Source organism: Anser cygnoides, chromosome 5, assembly GCF_040182565.1.
Source record: "Anser cygnoides isolate HZ-2024a breed goose chromosome 5, Taihu_goose_T2T_genome, whole genome shotgun sequence".
NCBI classification, from domain to species: Eukaryota; Metazoa; Chordata; class Aves; order Anseriformes; family Anatidae; genus Anser; species Anser cygnoides.
The window spans coordinates 7,300,875-7,317,501 of NC_089877.1; the positions used below are offsets into that span (position 1 = coordinate 7,300,875).

The window sequence follows — 16,627 nt, forward strand, 5'->3', positions numbered from 1 at the left end:
TGCCAAGGATACCCACAGTACTACTGCTATTACTGTCTAGATACCTACAAAATATCACCAACAATTCACATCCGTAGACATCAATTCTTAATGCCTTTATTACTTCTGTAAGATAAGGAAATGTTAGCTGCAATTTGAGGTTAGAAAGTGAAGCATAAGAAGTGACTTACATAAGGTCAACCAAGAAACCCTCAAGCCTGAACCATCTCGTGAGTCCCACGCCAATAGCTGTAACTGTAAGACTGTCAGTATCAGCCCATGTTTCAGGTCACTGGGATTATTACACTTGGGTCCCTGTCTTGGTATGATGTTCCTCAGTGGCGGAACTTGTGCAGAAGTGTTGAATGTTTTATACCCAGCTATGTATATATCTGTTTTACAAAACCAGACCGATTCCAAATATGCATTCAGTGAACAGGAGGAGACATGCAAACCAGTTCTTGATCTACTGAACAGTCTGGAGCTTAGTGCAGCCCATTCTTTCAAGCAAAACTTAGACAAGACAACCTCGCTGCTAAAATAGAGCAGCAAGAGACTTCATGCACAAGACGCATGTGTGAGGATATATACATACACCCTACTATCCAAACTTATTTACCATAAGCATGGCATTACACCTGGTTTTTAAGCATGTAAATGAGACTCCATCTTCAAAAAATATGCCTCAGAGTAGAACTATCTTTATGATATTACAGTATACTAAAGAGAAGTTTCACTTACTGGTCTTGGTAGACTGTACTGATACATTTCTGGTCTGTATGTGGGTACCCACTGTACACCCCCTCTAGGTCGGGTCATGGTACCAGGAGCGCTGGTCACCACCTCTGAGTAGGGCAAGTGTGGTGCTGAGCTGTAGGCCTCCTGCCTGCTCTGTCCTCCGTGGCCCGCAGAGGCCAGGCTGAAAGCCTCTTCCAAGAGCATATGCATCTGTTGTCGAACCTCATCAATGGAGGGCTGAGAACTTAAAGTTGAGGTCTCTGAATGACCTTTGGCCTGACGGGACCTGGTGTAGCTCCGAGGCTCATTGACACGGTCAACATTTGTTTCTTCTATAATTTCGGGCTCAGTCTGTTGGATGGAGTAAAAGTATGTATATGTAAAGCTTTACAAGACAGTATTTGTGCTGCTCCACACAAAACATTCTCAAACAGAGATATAACATACAATGTCAGGACTTGTTACAGTATAGACACATGACAAGTGTTTTAAAGGAATTATGCCACGCAGGGAAGGACAATAGCCAGGGACTCAAAGACTCTTTCATATCCTTCATTGTTTGCTGCAAAAACTAGCAGGGACAATCTGTAACATATTAAATTGTTAAGGATTCACTTAAAAACAATTAGAATTAATGCTGACATTCTTTTCTTAGTTGTTAGTATCAACTGTACCAGGAGGAGTATGGATCCCTAAATAGTACCATCACTGTGAAGGACTGCTTACAAGCAGCTGCTTGTTACAGCTACACAGACTGAAATTCTTTTGTTCACTCACACATATTAAGATTTCAGAATAATTAAAGTTTAGGAGTTCTCCTGAAATTTCTAAGCCAGGAGCACCACCAATGACGTCACAGGATAGATTCTGTCTTTTGCAGAAAATGTCCCAAACCAGCTCAGTCGCCCTACCTAGCCAGACAGCAGTTACACAGAAATTTATCCAAAACTAACGTAGAGACAGTGAACAAAGCAGGTGCTCTAACAAGCAAATAGTACTCATGCAGCTTAACTTGAAGGGCAGGGTAGGGTAGTTCAGTTGGAAGGAACCTTCAAAGACCACCTTGTCCAACTGCCCGATCACTTCAGGGCTAGCCAAAAGTTATACCATGGTATTGAGGGCATTATCCAAGTGCCTCCTGTACACTGGCAAGCCTGGGGCATCAACAACTTTGCTAGGAAGCCTGTCCTAGTGTTTGACCACCCTCACAGTAAAGACATTGCTCCTCATGCTCCATCTGGCCCTCCCCTGGCACAGCTTTGTGCCGTTCCCATACATCCTGTCATCGGTTAGCAGGGGAAGATACCATCACCTCCCTCTCTCCTTCCCCTCGGGAAGTGGTAGGGAACAATGAAGTAGCCTCTCAGCCTCCTCTTCTCCAGACTAGATGACAAAAGTGTCCTCAGCCTCTCTCCTAGGATACTCCTAGAGTTACTCCTAGGATAATAAGTGCAACCAAAGAGACTCTGAAACCATACTGCCCCAACTGAATGATTAACAGCCATAGTTCTTCTGTATCTCTATGACTGTAGAAATGTCAGTGAATGGAATCCCACAAGAGACCTGCTAGTACCCAATCCGGAAATAAATCAGGTTTTATACTACAACCCCTTGGTGAAGCCATTACAGCTCTAGATTCTTTAATCCTGTCCAGTAAAAGAAAATAATGTCTAAAATAAATCATATGAATAATGGATTCTTAATAATGGCACAATATTAAGCCAGCTTTGATTTATCAGTTTGAAAGTTGGCATGAAGATTTTGGAGGAGACTGGTGATAGTTAATCGTACTCAAGTTTTAAAATATATTTCAATTCATCCTATCACTTTCTGATGCATTTTATTTGCTTTCATAACAATCAAAACACATAGGTATTGTAAACAGACACCATTCTATGTTAATGTTAACATAAAAATCTGGATATTGTTCAGACATAGTTACTATATAATACAAAGAACGAGAGTAACATGAAGAAGGAAAATTAAGTCCTGTATGGAGAAGCAGAGTTTATGCACTTCTGGTACAACTCTGCTGCAACTGTATCAGTAAAATCCTTTGTGTAAACATTAATCCAGAAGCTTATTGATATAATTATATTAATGCAGCTTGTAAATAAAGGTGCACCAGTAAATTCTTTTGCATATCGCTCTCTTAGGCTTTTATAATTAGGTTGTTTTTTTTCCTTTTACACCAAAACCAGATTAATTTTTTTCTGCCCTAGCATAAAGATCAGCAGCAGCTCAAAGGTTCTAGACTCTTCCATTACAGCATTTGCTCTACTCATAATTGTCTTTGTATATGCTGGAAGTAATAAAGATGTTAATAAAGTTCGCTTGATCTACTTATTAGGTAAAGGTGACAATACTAAACCCTGGTGGGATTATTTAAAACTAAAAGGTGACCTTCAATAATAATCCATTTACAAAAACATACTATAAAGCTAAATACTATACTCAGAACATCAAACAGTAGAATTTACAAAAGCTACACATTCTATACAGACAGGGATGTAATTATTGACCTTATTTTCTGACCAGTTTTTAGCTTCAAGAAACTGGACCGTGATTTAAAGAAATATCACAGAAATCATTATACAGAATTAACTATTTTAGACAACCATAATTGAAATATCAGATATTTTTATGTAAGGGGAACCATTTAAAAATAATTATAAAAGAAAAGAAAGAAGAAAGAAGCATTGATAGTATGGAACGGCAGATCTTGAGCTCTTACTTCCCTCTCCTATTTGTAGAGCAATGCAAAATCAGATAGAGCATAAACTCTTATGACTTTGTTGTTCATACCAATCTAGCAATTCTTAAGTTTCTTCAAGAAAGGGAAAATTTAATCTTTTTTCTTACTAAAAATAAATAAATAAAAATCCACCACCATTTATCATGGTTGGGAAATTAAACTTCAACACATAACCTAGGCAGACTGGTAACAGCTCAGAAAAATAGAATGCCATTTATTGATCTGTAAAAATCTTGTGACTTGAAGATAACGAGGTACCTGATTCATGAATTGGATCATTTGGAACTGCTTATAAAGCACAAATTTCACATTTAGTTGGTGGAACTTGCTGCTAAGTAATGTAGTGGGAGGAGGTTAGCAGGAGTCTGAGGAGGGCGGAACATTTAGAACAACAAGGCAGATGTCAAAAAGCTGTATGAGATGTTATTAGATAAAAAAAAGTAAGGACACAAGGTTCAGCATAAAAAGAAGCCCTAATTCATAAGTACATTATATCATTCATGATCTTTTAAACCCAATTTCTCAAAAAACTGCCACATGAACTTAATGGCTAAAGAAAACAATCCAATAAAAGAATTCTTTTGGACCAATGCCTCAGCTGCAACTGTCTGAAGTATGCTTGTCTCCAGAGGTCAGATTTCCAGGGGTGTTTAGATGCACCACGGGTGAGATCAGCACGGATTCCATGCATGAATATAGATTTAAGCGCCTGTGGGTATCCTGGGAGACCAAGCCTGTCAGATGCTTGGCACAGCACCGAGGTAGCTTGAACGGGAGCAAGGGAAATCAGCCCACGCTGCAAGCTGAGGCTGGGGAACTAGATTTCAACATCCTGTTCCATTTTCCCATGGCATTTTTCTGCTTTCAGACAGAAAATACTTCCACTGTTAGAAGAGGTGCACTGCAGTGAATCTGCAGCACATCAGGCAAAGAGAATTTTATGTAACCTATCACTAGAAAAAGACTCTGTCAGGGACAACTCTCCCTGCTACAATGTAAAACAAAAGGCAAAGGCAAACTTAGGTGCAACATGCACAGACCTCAGAGACTGTACATTTTTGAAAGTGCATAATAAACTCATTACGCTACTTCCAGGGCTATTAGCAAACTTTCTTGAAAATCTATTTTTATACATTATAATATACACAACTTACTCAAATATATTTTTAAAATCTTCAGCTAAATACTTATGTCATATTCATTTTGCACTAGTGGCAGGGGGCCATGGCTGCTGCTAGAATGCTTTCAATATTCATTTCAGGAAGATTTTACCTAGAAATTCATCTTCATGGACAGCTGAGCATTTTGTACACAAGGTGGACTGAAAAATTCTACTTTGGGCTACTTGTATCTTCAGTTTGGGTGTATGGTGTGTAAACTTATAACTAGTGTATGTTCAGATTGTATAAGACAACTAATTTAGCCTTATGTTGGCTGTGTGAGTTCCTCAGACCACAAACCAGTGCAGAATTTACTCTGGCTGGTTTTGACATTTACCTATTCAAAACTCTCCTGGTTCTGATATAGTAAGAGGAGAATGAGAGTGTGGCCAATAGCTGTTCCTAGGGGATTTCCACATATCTAGACTTAAGTGCAATTCCTACAAGTTGGTTGTCCATTCTTCTGAATCAAGAGAGCAGCATAAGGGATATAGAAAAAAAAAAAAAAAAAACAGAGGATTTTACTTACAACAAAGATATCGGTGGCCTATAAGTAGCTGCATATTTGGAAAAACTATCTAAATTCAAAAATCAATACTTCTGTGAAATATGAGTTTCAAGGAGAATGTTTTGTTTTCGTTTCTTTTCAGACTGTAAAACGATGTGCAGCTATAAAATACATTCAAGTGTCTGTGCCCTGAGTATCCTAAGCCTTTTTCAGGATGCTGACTACACATAATGTACTGTAATGTTAAGTACCCATGGGCACCCTCACTTGGAGCTCATCAACAGTTTCCTGTTTTCAGGAATAGGCTAAGACTTTGCTGAGCAAAGTTCACTGGACATATCTAATAAACTTACATCATATCCACTGTTACGGATTCCACGCCTAGGTCTTTCTCGAGTCACTAGAAGATCCATCTCAGTTTCTCCTGGGCTAGGACTGTTCAAAGACTGCCTGCTTCTGTATACAGAGTTCTTCATCTGTTGCCTAGAAAACATCAAACAAGAAAACAGTAAACCAAAAAGGATGCAAACAAAATAAAAGATTATTCTAAAATTATAAGGTTCATAAAAATGTCATTTTATTATTATAGGATATTCTTTTAATATATATGGAATTCCTAGAAATCAGTTACATTACAAAGATAACATATATTTTGTTTACTGTTAAATAAAATAGAACTAAATAAAAGACATAGGCATCACGTGTGGGAGCATACCAGATGAAATATGTCCCAAGAAGATATCAGAACCCCCTTAGTCTTAGCTGGGATGACTTAAATTAATAAAAAATAAATAGGTGCTGTTGCCAAAAATAATAGCACCTTCCACACACTCAGATGCAGAGCAGAGATTTTGGTTGCTGATCCTGAGTAATGAGAAAGAAGCGGAACAACACTCCATTGAAATGAACACACAGCAAAGTGTATGGGAAAAGAGGCAAGAGTGGGAGGGAACTGCCTGCAAGATGCTGTTTTTAAATAGCCCGTTTGGTAACTGGCCACAGCTTTAATAGAGAGCTGTACTCTCTGGGCTTAAACCACTTCCAACATAGCTCTGAGCAGCACTGTGGCAAAGAAATCCCTAGACATCAAGCTTTCGCCACCATGAGCTCAGAAGCAAGGGGAAGCAAAGGTACTAACTAGAAAAACGGTATATCATTCAATATCCCAAATATTCTGTAGTCTTTCTGACATAATCATTTCTCTCCTTGCTATTGGTTATAAAAAAAACAATAAAAATAGCATTCCTCTGTAGGATGCAGAACATATCTGTAAATAAGTACTTAGTAGCTCTTGCCAAATTGTGATACAGGAACTTCATGTTTCACCAAACCGCATCTTTTAAGGTTACCTCTAAACCAGTGAAGTGTAGGAGATGCTGTTCCCATAGTTTATCTGGCTAGTAGTCATTTTCTTGCATGTATCAGAGGAGCACTCCTCCCATCACAGGTCCCTAACAGGTCAAATAATTACATGCCAGTTTCATTGATTAACACTGTAATTACAACGTTGTTAAAGCCTAATATGAATTTATCTTTGCCTGGTCATGCTCTTTTTTTCTGCTTTGGGAAATGGTTCCATTCCAATTATTAAAAGTAGATCAGGCCATCTCACATGTCTGTGTTGCTTGTTTTGTACAGGGGGCCTGACAGCGATCACAGTGAAGTAACAAATCTTGCACTATTCTGTCTGAATTCATGCTTTCATTCTACATTTGCAAGGTAAGATTTATCCTAATTTCTTCAAAGAGACCAATGAAAGATTGCTTACACCAAAATACTTCCTTTGTGCTACCAGCTAGATCCCCAACATGAACAGGGGATCGCTGGACCCCAGCCCTGGTCTCTGTGCTCAACAGGTAAGAGATACAGCAAAGGTGTAACAACCCAGAATTGGAAGTTTGGGACTTCTTCAGTGTCTGCACTCAGGTCAGATGGACAACCATCCACACTTGTCAGGAGATACTGTTCTTTCCTCTGGCACTTAGAGCTAACAGTTCCCAACTAATCCTCACACACTGACTGGAAACTTGCACTAATTCTTGTTTTCCCAAGGTTGTCGTGGGTAGCTGGTACTACCCAAGTAGTAGTATTGAAGTAATGTCGTGTGTTAACAACATTGTTTTGCTCTGTTATGCTTGAGAAAATAAAAATATCCTTACTGTATCACATTCATCCAAGTTCATTTTTACTTTTGACAAGTTCAAAAATGAATAAAGGACATTTGTCCTAAAAAGGAGAAATGTAATATTTCTTATTACTAAATTGGGAGAGATTTATAAAGAAAAATTCAAAACCACTGTATTTAAATAGATTTTGATGACCAGCTCCTACAGATTATCCAGGGTATCTAGGAGGTAGAAGACAAGAGGTTGAGGTCAACAGGCAGAAACAAGTTTTCAAAAATCCAGAAAGACTGACATGCACATGAATCAGGAAGGATAAAAGTGTACGACAAAAGGTAACAACAGTGACCAAGTTTCATACTTCTGATTAAACTAAGTACTAAGTAAATCATATCTGATGATCTTTATGTTCCTTCATTAAAGGTCTCTAAAATTTCATACATGATTTACTATAGGTCCATTACTACTTGGTTGATGCGCTTGTGATATATCTTCTAAGGGATTCAAACACACACCTCTCTAATACATGCAGATTCTTGACCTGATTACAAACTATTAAGGAATAACCCAGAATAGTATGTATCATCAGTAAGCTCCTAAAAAATTGTCTTGAGATTGCCAATTAGCTCGTGTAAGGAAGTTTTACTAATGAGAAAGGAGGTATGAGAGCTAAGAACTGGCATTCAAATGGGTTAGCAAGTGCCTTCTGGGAACACAACTGGAACATTTTAAAACATGAATTTTACGGTACAGAAGACTCAATGGAATTAAGAGCACAAAGCTGTTTGTTCTTGAACAAATGAAATTTAAAGAGGTGCTGTTTTGTAAATCGCTTTTCAATACCATTTCAAAGAAAACCAAAATGTAAAGTTGATCTCTAATAATGTAATCAACTGCATCTTTATTATCTGATATGTTTTGGAAATGCTGTAATAACCTGATTTAAATTAGTGGAATATATGCAAAACAGAAGAAAGTAAAATAGGCCTTTTCCCTAGAAACTCTAAAATCTTTGATTTACTCCTAAATGATATTATTTTTAAAAAGTATAAAGCGTTTTAAAGTACGTTTTTAATTGCTGTAACTGTAATGATACAAACTAATGATACAAAGCAGAAAACATTATAAATCAAATCTTTTCAATTTTATGCTAGCCTAGATTACTTTAAAAGCATTTTTATCTCTTTACAGAACCACAATTTTATTGATTCATTTACCAATAACATAAACCACGTTACCCTTAAGTTTTATTCAAGGTTTCCATCCAGAAGTATGTTATTTTAGCTATCTTACTTTTACTTAAAAAACAAAGACAATAATGCTGTGACGTGTGTTGCAGCACATTACGTTCAGCTCGAAGCCTGTGTGTGGCAGTTTTAGTACAGACTTTGGAACATAATTGTTTGCAAAAAGTTCTGAAACATCTGTGAAGTTCCCAAAATGCTTAGTATCTTACAGCAAAAAGCATCAGAAATGGTTCTCTCTCCATATGTAGGGCTATAGACTACACATTCAACAAGTAAATTCAAAAGTCAGCCTTTTATGGTTCAGCCACAGAAGGGAATCATTCCTCTAGAGCACTATACCTGCCTTCAAGCAGTTTCTATCATGCTAGTGATCACTACCTCAAATAGACTGTGACAGATTTACACAGCAGCACACAGAAAAAAAATGTTTTCCAGAACCTTTCAGCAGCACGCTGGCACACGAACAAACAAACATTAGTATATTAAGCAAAAAGCAGATGGCTAGCATTAAAGCTTCACATGTGAATGCTTCAAACATTTCCTACAAGGCATGTGATACACAATAAACATCCAAAGTAATGCCTCAGTTCTTCACTGTACGTGCAGCACAGCCATATAAAAGTTTCTACTTGTTTCATTCATATCCTCTTGACAGACTGTGCAGACAGCACAGGACTCCTGTGTGCTACAGGTTCAATATCCTAACTTTCCAGTGCATTTGAAGCAACTTGTTCATTTCTCACTAGAAAACTGCACAAGGAAATGATGCTGTGGGCCTTCCAGCAAGGACATAACATACATTTTTTCTTCACTGGACAGTGCAACACAGAGATACAAACCCATCAAGGGCAGTATACACTCTGTCATTTAACTCTGGGCCTGTAGAAGTACATCAGATCACAGTGTTTGCCCATATTCTGAGCCAACACTGCTTTCATAATTCCCATTAGAGTCTTTTTCATCTCTATGCCCCAAGGGTAATTGCTGAAGTTGCACTGCATGCAAAGACTGCGTCATCACTGATGCTTCGATTGCAGTCACGATTTACACCTATATGAAAACTTTGGTCTGAACTTTCCAGGAGAGGGGATACAAGACTATACCTCAAGGCATAAATGCCTTTTCCAAAGGAAATGTACTTCAGTATCTCTTTCGTTCCATGGATCAACTACTGCTGATCCCTGGTGATAGCCAGGGAACCAGATATCCAAGAACCAGAGCTTTCATGGTGGGAGGTGTAATGACAAGCACACTCTTTAATAAGACTTCCCCCCTCACACCTCCACCACCCCTAACAAGGAGGCATATGCATGCTTTGCCATCCTTCTCTGGGGCTGCACTGGGGTAGGACTGTTGAAATCTCCTCTTTTGAATGTGTCAGCCTGTGTTTCAGGGAGCACCAGTGACAGAGCAGGTCCACCCACCTACTCAGGCAGAGTCAGCATCTACGCTGCCCCCTCATTTCCAAAATAGGGAGATGAATACTACTGGTATGCTATCTTCAAGAGACAATGAAGTGTTAATCAAACCTTAGTACTGTTATACAACATGCCAGTTTCATGTCACAGATGAGAAAATTGTGACATTCTCTGTTTAAGGCGCAGGACGGTCACCAACCACAGCCACACACACATCCTTAGAGATATTCCTGCAGGATTTACTGAAATACTTAGGCAATGTACTGGCTGTGTTCCCTTATGCTTACTGCAATAGTTACAGTCAGATAAAAATTACGCAAAAAGAATAACGCCAGACTGAACTTTGGAAAAGAATTAATTCGGATGCTAACTTCCTGGCTTAAGTCCACTCTCTGTATTACTGAAGGAATTACTACTACTTTTTCTATTTGCCTTTCTTGGAAAATGACTCAAAAGAACTTGCAGCAGTCCCTTCCCTTATTTCTTTGCCTTTCCATTGCTTTTTAGCAACATTGCAGTTTTACCAAATTACATGCTTCCTTAAATTATCATGAGCTATATCAATTTTCTTCATGAAGTAGGAGGGACCAGCTGATCTTATAATAAACAGTTGCCTCATTAAGATTTTGATTCCCTACAACCCCTGGAGAGCAAGTTTCCTCCTAGAGGAAGAACTGCATGTAAAAAGTCTCACCTGTTCTTAGGCTCAGCAAACGGAGATGATACATCTGGATCTGGATCCAAAATGTGGTCGATTTCTTTCTGCTTTTTTTCATACATCCTCTTTCTGTCTGTCAGCCCCTTGTTGTTATCAACCTGCGGGAAATCATAGTACCCCTTCCTCTTGGCTTTCAAGCGCAGCTTGTTGCGGTAATGTTCTATATCGGACTTCTGCTTCAAAGCCTTGTTCACCTAAAAGGCAAACAGACATTTAATGGGTGGTGCTGGGCTGACTACTTCCAAATGGTATTGTTAGAGCGTGTTTGATGCGCTTCGTGTGTCATTTTACAGAGCGCTTTTTGTACCACACCGTGCCATCTGTAAGCAGCGAGGAACTGCAAGTGAACAGAGTTGCTGCATTTTTTATGGCTTGGCAGATGGTTAAATAATTTTAGCCTAAAAACTATGTACCATCACAACAGTGACTCAGATACACCCACTGAAGAAAAACACTGATGATGATAGCCAACTGCTGTGACCCAAAGCTGTACTTGCCTTTGGGCACTACTGGGAGAACTCACTGATGAAAACTCTGGTAGGGTCCATGAAGTACTGAGACATCACCTCTGGCTAAACAAAACCTTAAATAAGTCATCACTGATGGCTGGGGAAGTATTCTAGTGAAATACCTATCATCACACGTTCTTCTTACTTGTATGGTTTTCTTACAAATCTGTTATGGGCCTCTGTCAGAGACATAACTGTAAAATAAAAGGTTGTTTGGTCTGACCTGGTGCAGGTCAGGTTCCTATGGACACATCTAAGTATTAAGAAGATTTCCCTCCTACTTAATATTGTCAGTTACATGAAAATTAGTAATTTACTTGGGATTTATTCATTTCAGAGTCAAATTCTATAATCTTCTCACAACTTCCAAGATACGTATGTACAGGGGAGTGCACAGCTTCAGGAATGTCACTCACAGAAAATAGATGCTGAATTTGTTTAGAAACTGTGTGGCACATCCAGGCTTCATGCAAGTATGAAACAGAGCATGACAGACTGCTCTAAACCAGACCCACACAGGAAAGCGATGACACTATCTTTTCTGTGTTTCTGGCAGCAGCCCTCAGAGGTGTTTTTTAAACAGCATCAGGGAGATTCTGGCTGATCTGTAAATGACTGTTGGAGGGCAAGTTTGCAAACAAGAAACCTTTCTGGCTTGTCCCCGTCGTGTTTAACAACTATATATAATCCTCAATCCTTCATTTAACAACTATATATAATCCTCAATCCTTTGTAAACGGACCATTCAACTAGACCTCATAAAAACATAAATAATCATACAAGTATTGGAGTCAAAGCATGGTTCTGGTCAGCACTGGGATCAGACGCTTGTGCCATCGCACCTTGTTCCCAAGAAATATCTGCACCCTCTGTGCACAGGCTGGAGTGCAGACTAAGCAAAGCCAAGGTCCTGGCTCCATCCCTTCTTCCTTTGAATGAGATGTATTGCTCAATATAGAAAGGTTAGCCTGGGACCCAGATGATCTACATATATTTCCAAGTTCAGCCTCAGAATTCACGTGGACAAAGAACTTAGTCTGCTCTCTGCCTTTATTGCTTATTTTCTTAAAATGTTTATGATAAAAGAGAAGGATATTGAGAAGGCAGGAATACAGAAAGTTGCCTCTTCCAAGGTTACACGCATTCAAAGATGTATTATGAAAACAGATCTTAAATTCTCAGTCCTTGAAGCTCATAAAGCTAATGGGTCTTTATACAGTATCTTATCAGTCTTTATACAGGGTGAAAAGCTCCTACCAGTCCTCAATTATAACAGGCTTAAGATTGTGCCACCTTCGGATGTAGCCAAGGAAATAACTGCAGACTTTATCAGGTGGTCCTTACCTCTCCATTAATGATGGCAGATTCCTGGCTCCTATCTGACGCAGCATGAACAGCAGGTAGTGCCACAGGTTTGATAGCTATCAGCTGTACTGATCCAGAAGAGGTGTCAAAGGGGTCAATGGCAGATTTGGCAATGTTATCAAAGAGAATGCCTCCTTCCTCTTCATCGCTGATAGGAACTAAAGCACATCAAACTTACTTAGCACAAAGACATGTATTTTTACCGCATGTTTAAAGATGAAATTCAGCAAAGACATGCTTTAGATTAATGTTACTCCGTACACTCCAGGAGCAGACCTGGGAGATATTTACACTGGAAAAAAAAACATTAGATTACAGCTAACATAACGTATTCAAAGGATTACCTGGCATTCCCCGCACCAAAAAAAAAAAAAAAAAAAAAAAAAAAAAAGGTTTATTCCCAATCTGCACTAATAAGATGAAAAGAAAAAGGTAAAGATGAATGACACAGAAAACTGAAACTGGCAATGAAACTCAAAGTACATCCTTTGCTAGGTTTCACACGGAAAAGATGTTACATGCACACACATGGAAGTGTCCCTGTGCCAAGGCATCAGTAGTTTCACCGGATCTAAACAGACAATGCTTCTTTTTCAGTGTCTTAGAATGTAAAGCATGGTATTCTCAAAATTTAACAAATAAATCTACTGATTTTAGCAAACGCTTTAAATTCTAAAACTGCCATCTGTTTAAAATGAAAACACTACTGTTGTGTGTTAAAACATGCTGAAGAAACTAATGGCATCCAAGTTCGTATTATTTTTTGGTTTGTAAAGCAGTATCTCCAGTGGCTGTAAAGTTAAACCACTAGATTTCTTGAGATAGGTGAAGGATTTGAAAATCTTTAAAATTAGAAGGCATGGTGAAGCACCTTCATTTTCAGATTTCCATATAAATGGATAATTTTCACATACAGACAGACCCCTTCTACTGCAAATTGTGTTTGTAAACCTGCACTACCTTGTCAGCTGCAGAGTCTTAAACCTAACTTTATCCTCATTTTGGAATGAAAGAATTACTCAAAAGCCTGAGCACAAATGCTACAAAGAGATTCTTGCGAACATTTTTGAATAATTGTGCTATTAAAGGGAAGAATGTTTGCTCCGTCTCCTAACTGACAGGAAGAGAGATCCTCAGCTATAGAACAAAGTGGTCTGCTCTAAATTTACTTCCTCTGAAAATACACTCTGTTTTAATATTTAATCACTGCACAAATTACGATGGACTTGTATAAACTCAGCAGTTTAGACAGCCAATGATTTTGATAAGAAAATATTTGACAGCGGCAACAAAATATGAACCCACTGAGTAAGCTTATTATCTTCCTGTCTGTATTCAGTGCAGACTGGAGCTGACGCTTCTTGAGCTTTTGAGAACTGTATGGGCTAAATCACTGTGTCATTAAATATTGTCCCTCCGGCTTCCGGGACCTGTCCAAATACGACAGAGGGCCTTTAGTCGGTCTGAAATCCCCTCGTTCCTTCTGGGGTTGTTCAAAGTCTCAATTTGTATGCTTGCAAAAGTGAGCAGATCACAAGCCTGGCTCATTGAAATTAATTGCCAGGCTCCCACTGACCACCATGCTGCCAGGGCTTCACACAGGCAAAATCAGATGAACAAAGAGACACTTGCCTATCACACACAGCACCTGAATAGGAAAGCATTTATATAGCAATGGCTATACAAGTGAAGCATGCACATTCTTCCTTCTGGGTATCCTGAATCAGCTCAGTTCTCAGGGGAGTCACCAGCTGCAGTTTCGGAAGAGATTTTTTTTTCTGTAATTCACTACTGAAACTTCCATGCTACTCTATCAGGGTACCTCAGTGGTGACAGGACTACTTCCAGGAGAGGAAATGGTTGTCTTAATTGTATTTTGCACAAGCAAAGATCATCTCTCCTGCCTGCCACAACTCACCTGTGGCTCAAGTACCATAAAGTCAGGGAATCACTTCTCCTTGGCTGCTGAGTCAGTGTTTGTTTAAACCAGGCATGTGCAAAACCCCTGGAAGGTGGCTAAGCATCAACTTGCAAAACATGATTCTTTTCAAACATCTTCTGTGTTTCCTACTTCAAACAGAAAGCACCAAGAAGTGCAGCTCTTCCCACCCCAATGTGTCCTAGACACCAGAGTGCGGGTTGTCTCCTCAGACACTGTTTCAGGATCAGAAACCTGGAGGCTCGCTTAATCAACAGAATTCCTCTGGTTCTAAGACTCACTTAAGAAAAAAGAAAAGAAAGAAAGAGAAGAAGAGAGAGAAGAGAAGAGAAGAGAAGAGAAGAGAAGAGAAGAGAAGAGAAGAGAAGAGAAGAGAAGAGAAGAGAAGAGAAGAGAAGAGAAGAGAAGAGAAGAGAAGAGAAGAGAAGAAGAGAAGAGAAGAGAAGAGAAGAGAAGAGAAGAGAAGAGAAGAGAAGAGAAGAGAAGAGAAGAGAATCATGAATCACAGATGACAGCTACTTCTGATTTGGTACATTAACACAGAAGAGCACTCTCGGTATCTGCACTCTTATTTCTGAGCACATCTGTATCTAGTATAGTGCTGTTTGCTTGGAAGTAATAGCCAAATGGGACTATAAATTGGAAGAATATTCCACCTTAGCTTACCATTTGTTCATTAAATGGCATTTACAATGTAAAAGTAGTTTTTTTCCATTGCCCTTTTTTCACTGAAGTGTGATAAAATAATCTGTGATCTGCACTTACTGCCATGCTGCTTCAGTTTAGATTGGCAGTGAACCATAAGCAAGTACTGCGGGAATTTTAATACTTGCTCCTATCTGTCTCTTTTGGGAAGAATTCACAGCTAGTGTGTTTCTGACAGAAGAACCACAGCCACTCCTAACCTTTAATGAACTGACCAAAGGAAGCTCAACCCTTTGAATACCTCAGCTGGATGGTCACAGGAAATTTATGCAAACCGTTCAGATGTTCTGTGCAGTCACTCACCACAAGCACACTTGCTTATTATAATTAGCAATACATAACTAAAGTGATGCTTTTAATTTCTTCTCTTGAACAGATGCATACAGCCATTTTCATAGCTTCACTGCTCCTCCAGCTATGGATTGCACTGTGTGCATGCACACATAGTGAGACTTAAAAGTTTAGTGGAAGAAAATGGCAAAAAAAACCAACACCTACTTAATCACCTACTTAACAGCATTTTACCCTCTTTGAAATATCTCATGCTAGATATCTCCTGCCACTTAATCCACTGAGATTGAATTACTCTTCCTAATCTTTTTGTGACTGAAGTACATTAAGATATACCCAGAGCAATCATTTATTCAGGTTGAGTGACAATTGCAAAGAAGATCAGCACGACTGGGTTTTTGGAGATGAGGACCACCACTGAAGGTTCATCTCCACATTACTGCAGCTCTTAGGATAAAAAATTTTCTAGATTAATGCTGTTTAAGGCATGCTACAGTCTTTACTTTCAGTGTAGCTCTGCACTGTTTCCAGAAGGTGATGCCAGCAGATGGTGCTACCCACTCGTGCCACTGGTGCTGCAGCTGGTGGAGAAGCTGCTGTGAAGCTCTAGCTCTGAACGTCTCACAAAAAGTAACCAGCTGGGATATCCTGCTTTTCATCTATTTGTTAATTTATGTAAGAAATAAAAAAATTACTTTTGTCAGCCTAAGATCCTATGAAGGACCCACAAGATTTCTTCTGTCCTTCCTTTCTCTCTCTCCAGCTTGTCTTTCCTACCCTGTCCAAAATCAAAATACACTGGAAGAGAGAAAAAGAGGACTGAAATACATACCTTAAAAAAACAGGGAGGAAATTTAAATTACCTGTGGACCAGGTAATTACCAGCAAAATACCTGAAAGAAAAAGGTGAGCTGTCCTGCTCAGAAGCAAACATTTCACTGACTCTGGAATCCTCAGAAAAAGAATGACATTTTCAGAGAAAAACATGGAAAACCAACAGCTGCGAAACATTTGCAAGCAGGCAGACATGCTCTGCCTCTTCTTAGATTGTTCAATGTAGCACTAAAATTTACTTTGTACGAAGCAAATGTGAACATTATAACCATACCTACAGTATGCAATCAATTCTCTGAGTAATGAAAGGGCTTAAAATAATAGGAAAGCAAGTAAAT

The 16,627-nt window shown here is 39.0% G+C and overlaps 1 protein-coding gene across 6 annotated transcripts in view; it reads right to left on the reverse strand.

Moving 5' to 3' along the window:
- The window catches only part of KIAA1549L (KIAA1549 like), a 125,305-nt gene that overhangs the window by 21,162 nt on the left and 87,516 nt on the right, over window positions 1-16,627 (reverse strand). For 5 of the 6 annotated variants that reach the window (XM_048046672.2, XM_066997512.1, XM_066997509.1 and 2 more), the window contains 4 exons: window positions 12,500-12,678; window positions 10,623-10,840; window positions 5,494-5,623; window positions 721-1,068 (listed from right to left, as the gene is read on the reverse strand). In XM_048046672.2, the coding sequence (XP_047902629.2) occupies window positions 721-1,068; window positions 5,494-5,623; window positions 10,623-10,840; window positions 12,500-12,678 (875 nt within the window). The remainder of the gene's footprint in view (window positions 1-720; window positions 1,069-5,493; window positions 5,624-10,622; window positions 10,841-12,499; window positions 12,679-16,627) is intronic. The other variant, XM_066997511.1, reaches the window with a different exon arrangement.